Raw genomic sequence first — 8,030 nt, forward strand, 5'->3', positions numbered from 1 at the left:
AATATTATTACAATTTAAAATAACTATTTTCAATTCTAATATATTATAAAACGCAATTAATTCCTGTGATGCAAAGATGAATTTTCAGCATCATTACTCCAGTCTTCAGTATCACGTGATCCTTCAGGAATCATTCTAAAACACTAATTTGGTGCTCAAGAAAATTATAGTAGTAATTATTTGTATTATTATTATTATTATTATTACTGAAAACAATTGTGTTGCTAAATATTTTTGTGAAAATCATGATACTTTTTCAGGATTCGTTTTCAATTTGCGTCCTTGTTGGGAAAAAAAAAAAAAAAGCACTTACTGACCCCAAACATTTGAACAATAGTCTACTGTATACTGAAGGAGGTAAAATTGGTAAATCTAGAGACTGAAATATCATAGACCCAAAACACCTTAGCAACCATAAATTACTGCTCTACAAGCCACTTTGAACACCTTAGCAACTGCCTAACAATGAAATGGCTATTAGCTGTGCATGGAACCTCTTCCGTGTTATGGCTGTTGCCATAGAATCAAATAAAAAAAAATAATTATGGAAATTCAGAAAAGATGTGAATGCACAAGTCTGTCTACCTAAGGAACAAAAATATACATCTTAGCACATTAAACACACACACACAAAAGACATTAAAGATCTAACTTTAAAATGAAAGGCCAAAAAAGCTAGAGAATATAAAAAATATTAATAAATGAATAAAAGTTAGCACAGATCATTGGCCATCATATTTTCAGTCAATCTCTGTACTGCACTGTAATTTTACTCACTCCTGAATGCTTTATGAAGCTAAAACTGTGACTTTGTGGCATCAAATAAAGGCAAGAAATCATCGCTGCGTTTTGTTCATGAAAATGAGTTCCCACAGCTCTTTCCCCAGTTTCTGAATAGCCTTAATAGCCTTAGGCAAATTGAGAAAACTGCAATAGTTAAACGTTCAGCTCGAGCAATCAGGCTCTATTCAACGAGCATGATCACACTCTCAATGACGACAGACGTGAAATGAAAAAAAGACAAATGCGTTTCAAAATTAGCTGGATGCCAGTGATGCTAAATATTGACTTAAAATGCATGCTGGCCTGCTATATATTTTAAATGTTTGTGGCCCAGAGACACACTACAATGCATGTTAATTTGCAGTCTACAATTGCATCAATTACTCAGAAGTCATTTATTCTGAATTAGCTTTTGAAATATGTGCTAATTAGCATGGCAAATTCATTAGGCCTATTTACGAGGTACAAAACATCACAAGGATGTGACTTGGGAAAAAAACAAACATCTAAAATAAAGGGGGAAAAAAAATTACTTTTAAATTCATCAGAAATGCGAGAGGAATCAAGAGCTGGTAAATTACACAACTGCACAAAAACAGAAGGATCTGAATTAAAACAATCACAACTGTCTTTTATCTCTCACACACTCTTTCTAAATCCTTTTAATAGCTAATTTCACTGTTTTCCCACAGACAAGCTTTTAATCTAAGATAATGAGTAACAGGAATTTTTTTTTAATGTACAACAATATATATCATAACCCAGGTCACCGTAAAAAGGAAAAACAAGGAACAATAAGACTGACCATCCCAAATTATAACTGTTGCATAAAAGAACTTTAATATATACTGTGACTTTCACATAAAAAAAGGGGGAAAAAATAAATGTACACTACTGTTTAAATGTTTGGTGTCAGTAAAACTTTGTTTGAAGAAAACTAATACTTTTATTGAGCAAGGACACATTAAATTTATCAAAAGTGACAAAGATATTTATGTTACAAAAGATTTCTATTTCAAATAAATGCTGTTCTTTTGAACTTTCTATTCATCAAAGAATCATGAAAAAAATATATTATGGTTGACAAAAATATTAAGCTGTTTTCAACACTGATAATAATAAAAAAAAGTTTCTTGAGCAGAAAATAAATTAGAATGATTTCTGAAGGATCATGATTTCTGAAAATTCAGCTCTGTAAGTTACATTTAAAAAGACATAAAAAAAAAAAACATTTTAAATTGTAATAATATTTCACAATATTGCTGTTTTATACTGAAATACTCCCATAACTGTCTCACCCAGAATAATAAAAAAAAATCAAATCAAATCAAACTCCAATCAAAACAAATAATTTTTATTTTTTTATTTTTTTATTAAATTTATCACATATAAATTTCAGTTCATTAAGTAACATTTAAGAGAGTATTTTTTTCCCGTCAGAATCAGAAACGATTGGTCCCAAATTACAATGGAAATGCCAATGGGAAACCTGTTCTGATTCCATTTGGAGATTTTCCTGACTTGGCGCTGAATAAAACTCTCCTCTCTAATGGCTGTTAACCTGTCCATTCTGATGAGCTGCTATGACAGCACCGGCACACAGGGACAGGCCCATAATGCATCAGTGAGTGACAGTGAGTGGAAGTGAATGATAGGGCTGTACAGGTAATGTGGATCTTGGGAAAGTAAAGTGCTCTGTTATCATTGGGTGTAGAAGGTGCTTTAGGTCATTATCAGTGAAACTCTCTCTCTCACACACACACACACACACACACACACATAATCACCATTCATCATCTGGAGTGGCTGATTATGGGAATTAGGCAAAGAGATGGGAGGCTGAACGCATGATAAGCTCGGAAAGGTGGGTGAGGAATTCTTTATGGTCAGTATGATAATGCCAGATATCAGGTATATTGACATACCTGTATTGTGCTCCTAAACATTTGTCTTTGAAGCTGTCAGCAGTGTAACACATGCAGAATGAGGGCAGGAGTAAATATAACCAAAACCCAAGTAATCCATGAAGTGGCCTCAGAAGTGGTTTTAAATTCTAACTTATCAGTTTAATAATTTAAGAAATCAGTATAGACCTCTCGCTCGATGAGCAAAAGTGCAGGGACGATCCTTCTTCGTCCGTCTCAAAAGCCTTTTTTTAAGATTTCTGTTGATTTTCTGTAAATTAGGTGTTCGTTTAAATTTTTTTAATTTACATTTTGGAAAGTTTTCCAAAAATGCGATTCTGACATTATCTATTCACTGTGATGTTTTTCTTTTATGGAGAACCAAAGGAGTTATTGTTGCACAATGATCTATACGATGAGAGCTGCTGAACTTTAAAACAACATTATCCAAATTATCTAAAAGTAGCCCATATGACTATATTTCAAAAGTTTTGAATCCATACTTTGCCGTTATGTAAAAAAGAAAGTCATTAACTTGAAAAACTGCATTCAAATTTGTTTCATTTATATATGTTGCGCCAGGTTTGACATCAAAGACACACGAGAGCCAATGAGGTTTAACATCATTGTCATCAAACCTGGTAAAACATGTTTACATGTTTTGACGTGTCATTGAGCTGAACTTGAGCGAGAACTAGATTTGAGTACAGCACAAAAATTGTTAGCAAATAATAGCTTGTCCCTCACACAAAGCAAGCAAAGTCCCATTTCCATTTTTTTCCAAAATTTGTGTTGTTGCATTTTGCCTCACTTTGATGGTTTTTCATTGAAATAGTTTTTATTTATTTTTTTTGTCAGTTATGTACATTAGGGTTTTATGTTACATCTTATGTGGTTAAATTAAACGTTTACTGCATTATTTTACTGTCATTTTTGTTTCCATGATGGTGTTCTGTATTGCACAACACTGTGCTTCTTCTATTTCTTAATATTTACTGTACCTCAGCTTGTGGAAAAGCTTGTAATGAACTTTGATTCTGCATGTGGCTTTCTCATTTCCAGTGTTTTAATGGTTGCTATCAGTATATTATAAAAGGTACAAAATAGATTTTAGTACTTCAGCAGGATGGTATATTAACTTCAACAGTTAATGAAATATATATATATATATATATATATATATACATACATATATATACAGGTGCATCTCAATAAATTAGAATGTCGTGGAAAAGTTCATTTATTTCAGTAATTCAACTCAAATTGTGAAACTCGTGTATTAAATAAATTCAATGCACACAGACTGAAGTAGTTTAAGTCTTTGGTTCATAAAATCTACAATATTTTTCTAGTAAAGTTCTGGCAACAGCTAAGTCTTTTAACATATTTGTTTACAGTGGACTTTTATGTAATGTTTTTTCCACTTTCACTGCATGAAAAACCGTTTACAGATTGTTAGTTAACTCATTTTGTATTCCACTAAAGTCATAAACAATCAGATTTGGTCTGACATGACGGCAAGTAAATGATGATCATTTTTGGATCCCTGTCAGATATCTACCCACACAAGCAGACACCAAAAGTCATCATAATCAACCCAAAATGAGTGAAAGTTCATAATACCAAAACAGAAACAGAAAACAGAATATTACATTTCAAAGAGAAGAACTGGAGTGATTAAGTGTTTAATTGACTAAAGGAAACAGTGTGGCACGTCCTCCCAGTATGACCTCTCCGTCTCCCAGAGTCCACCAGGGCCCCGGCTACAGCAACTCCACGCATTAGCGTCATTCATCATCCCACACTGAATATTCATGGGCAGGGCCAGAGGGTCATCATTTCTTGCTGGGGGTTAATGGGCATCAGATCAGGGGTGGGACCGTAATCTGATTCCATCGCCATGGCAACTTCACCCTAATCAACCTCCGTAGGAGGTGAAGAACAGTCTAATGAAGATGCTGTGACTCCCTCGCACTGGCTTTTTATTAAAGTTGATTAGCATGCGCTACTAACGGTGAGACCTCATCACAGTGGAATGTTTCCAAAGGATGATAAAGATTATTATAACAGAGACGAAAGCCGCTTGACTGCATAATGGGCCCGGTCAGTGTGAAAAATGGGTTTCCAAGAATGGTTTTTCAGACTAAATGGAAGGAAAACACTTACAGGAAGAAAAGGAAAAATGCATTTAGAATGCAATATCGTGCAGGAATCAATAGCAGCATTTCCTATTCAGCCCAAATTTTATGCCAGAAAGTTTGTCAGAACGGCTCTGTTCCAAAACTAAGTGGGCTGCTTATCGAAAACAGCAATTTTAGGCATCAAAATGCTTTGGATATGAAGACTGATGTAAACAGGATGACAGAAAATGATTAATGCAAGCATCACTTTTGCTGTTGCTTAAACTCAGTGTTAAAGGTACAGAAGGAAAATGCTAACTTTAGCCTGATAGCACTGAAAGCGAACGTCCCACCCCCTCTGCAATCGCCGTCCAAAGCCATGCCCCCTGAACGTATATACGCTGACAGACCAGAGTACCAGAGACAACATTACTAAAATAGGCTACATCAGCAGTTCCCAATTCCAGTATCTCTTATCACATGCGACGTTTGTTCTATTCGACCGTAAGTGCCCTGCGAAGTGGACATCACCGGAAATTCCACCATGATTCCAGTTCGAAGCGAGCGTATATATTCCATACAAAGTGCATTAAAGTGTGCGAGACGTAAATTTAAATAGTATTTATTTACAGAGGTATGTTATGTCACACTTCTCTAGTAAGTTTCGTCTGTGTGAGAAGACGCTGCACAGCGCAAATACGTGAATGAATGTTCCGAAGTGAAGTAAACTTCAACGGATTTCCCCTGCTCAGGGAGTAGGGAGCAATGAACACTGTATAGGGATCATATCGATCGGAACACAGTTCATGCACGTAGCTCACTTCTAACGAGCTGGTTATCTGTCTCGGGTGTGTTAACTAAGCAAGACATGCAAAATATGCAGAGCGGGGTGCCGCGAGGATGACGGATCCTGTCTGCGCGAACAGGGTGCACAGAGGTATGCTAATACACACGTTGACAGGCAGGTAGGAAAGCCAATTAAAACGCTTGGACCGAGCGTTTTGATTGGACGAACATTTCTTGGTCCTACGTCTTCCACAGAATATATAAATACAGATAAATACATTTAGACCACTTAACTTAATAATTGCTATTGGAATGAGAAGAGACTTTCAACCAGCATAACAAAAAAAAATTCTTTAGACAATCACCTATTGCACCTTTAATAGTTTGTTTAAATTAACTCTTATTTGTCATGTCATGCCACACCGCATCCAGTGTAGACAGCATCAATGATTTTAATGGGTTCTATAGTATTTTGTCGCGCCGTGCCACTCGCGTCCGGTGTAGACACAGTGTAAGCATTCAACTTCAGCACATAACTAGTCCAGCACTGTCTGTGCTACAGAAACCTCAAATCAAGGAAGGTGGTTTTATTACTTTTCGTAAGTGATCCAACTTATTTTCGCCTGGTGGACAACAAATTCAGAGATTTTAGAGTTAGCAACTACCCAGAACACCCTAACAACTCCATAGCAATATGCTTAAAAAACACTCAGAACACCTTAGCAAAAGCATAACAACTCCCTGGCACTAACAACATTAATGTATTTTCATAAATATAAAATAACCAGAATCTCTCCTCTAATACACAAAGACACTCAATTTTCATGCATCTTCATGTGTCAACATCTGCAGATCTATATTTGTAATTTGTCTATCCATATCACAACAAAAGCACACAGACCATATGAATAAAAACAATAAATTAGAAAGCAGCTCGGGGTGAAATATCAAATCATTTTTCCATGTCCCTAATAGCTAAACAGCTGAATTCTGCCAACAACTTCTTCCCCAGAATAACTATTTAATTCCTAATAAACTGAACCAGTTTTAAGATCTCAAAAATTTGAAAATTCAAATGAACGAAGCAACTTAATCATTAATAGCTTTGAATATCATATGAATATTTTATTAGCAATTATTCAACCCCTGCTGAGTAAGAATTTATAATCTGTTCCATTTATGCGACTAGACTTATTATTATGCTTATTTAAATTTAAAAAAAATTATAAGATTATGCTATGCAAAATGTCCATTTATGACACAAATGGCATGAATATTAATATTAGGTAAAATCATTCATATTAAGTAGGGCAGATGTAGTTATTCAGTCAGGGCTATGGGTTTATATTGTTTCACAGCTTGTTACACAAAAAGTGAAAAAAAAAAAAAAAAGTAAATGTGTCAAACTGGAGCCAAAGCTCCTGAAATAGTGATGAGGTCATTGGTGTGTACACCAATCCGCTCAAGGCAGGGAGGGCAGGCTAAACAAGTCCCAGCTAAACGTCTGTTTAACACACTGAAGTAACTTGTTTTGCTAGTTCCCACTGCTTCTAGATGTCCAGACAGCTCAACAAAACTTGGCAGACTCCAAATATATTACAGTAGATTTAGTTAATTACAGACTTAACATCATATTCAAATGAAAACTAAATTAATAATGAACTAAACAACCTGAGCTCGGAGATGGCCACTGCTATAGACAAAGTGATTTGTCACTTGCAGGAAACGTAACTGCATTCAAACATACCGTACATTTTAGAGCCAAACATGCTAGATAACAGTATTCATAAAACCTCTCTGCCCAGCTGTAGTGTTTGTGAATAAGTACCACGGTAGACTTACCTTGTCTTTGTCCTCCACCAGGTCTGTCAGCATGTCATCTGGGTCCAGGATCCCCCCGTCAACATACTCCACATGGTGCGTCCGCACCAGGAATTCCCCATCCTGTTGAAAACAATAGGTCCATTAGAAGTCCCCCGTTCAATAACAATACAAGAGACTAACGATGAGTTAAGTTTGGGATAGACAGCATGCTGCTTTGTTCTTATAATTAATAGAAATCATGCTTCTGCAATCAAAGGACGTCCAAAAGTATTAGCAGATAAAGAGATCACATTATATGTATCATTATTAAATGAATAGGCTTGTTCCGACTCTGAAATTTGATTGGATGAGCTACAGAATAATTATTTATTATATTTACTAATCAAATTAATAATTTATTTAACACCATGTTTTTGTTGTTGCCACTTTACCACAGTAAAAATCACTGTAACAATCTCAATTTCTTTGAGAACCACATTATTGCACAAAAGTAGGGGTGCTCCGATTGATCGGCTACCGATCACTATCGGCCGATAATCGCTTTGGGATGATTGATCGGCGGTCTCTAAAAAGGCCGATCTCAAAAAAACGATCTCAAGCTGATGACGCGCCT

General features: G+C 35.5%; 1 protein-coding gene across 1 annotated transcript in view; it reads right to left on the reverse strand.

The window, feature by feature from the left end:
* LOC107750057 (partitioning defective 3 homolog B-like) overlaps nucleotides 1-8,030 on the reverse strand; it is a 177,748-nt gene that overhangs the window by 156,749 nt on the left and 12,969 nt on the right. Inside the window, exon 2 of the mRNA XM_016565315.1 lies at nucleotides 7,436-7,537. Within this exon, the coding sequence (XP_016420801.1) occupies nucleotides 7,436-7,537 (102 nt within the window). The remainder of the gene's footprint in view (nucleotides 1-7,435; nucleotides 7,538-8,030) is intronic.

Source organism: Sinocyclocheilus rhinocerous, unplaced genomic scaffold, assembly GCF_001515625.1.
Source record: "Sinocyclocheilus rhinocerous isolate Xijiao unplaced genomic scaffold, SAMN03320098_v1.1 scaffold1956, whole genome shotgun sequence".
Classification (NCBI taxonomy): domain Eukaryota; kingdom Metazoa; phylum Chordata; class Actinopteri; order Cypriniformes; family Cyprinidae; genus Sinocyclocheilus; species Sinocyclocheilus rhinocerous.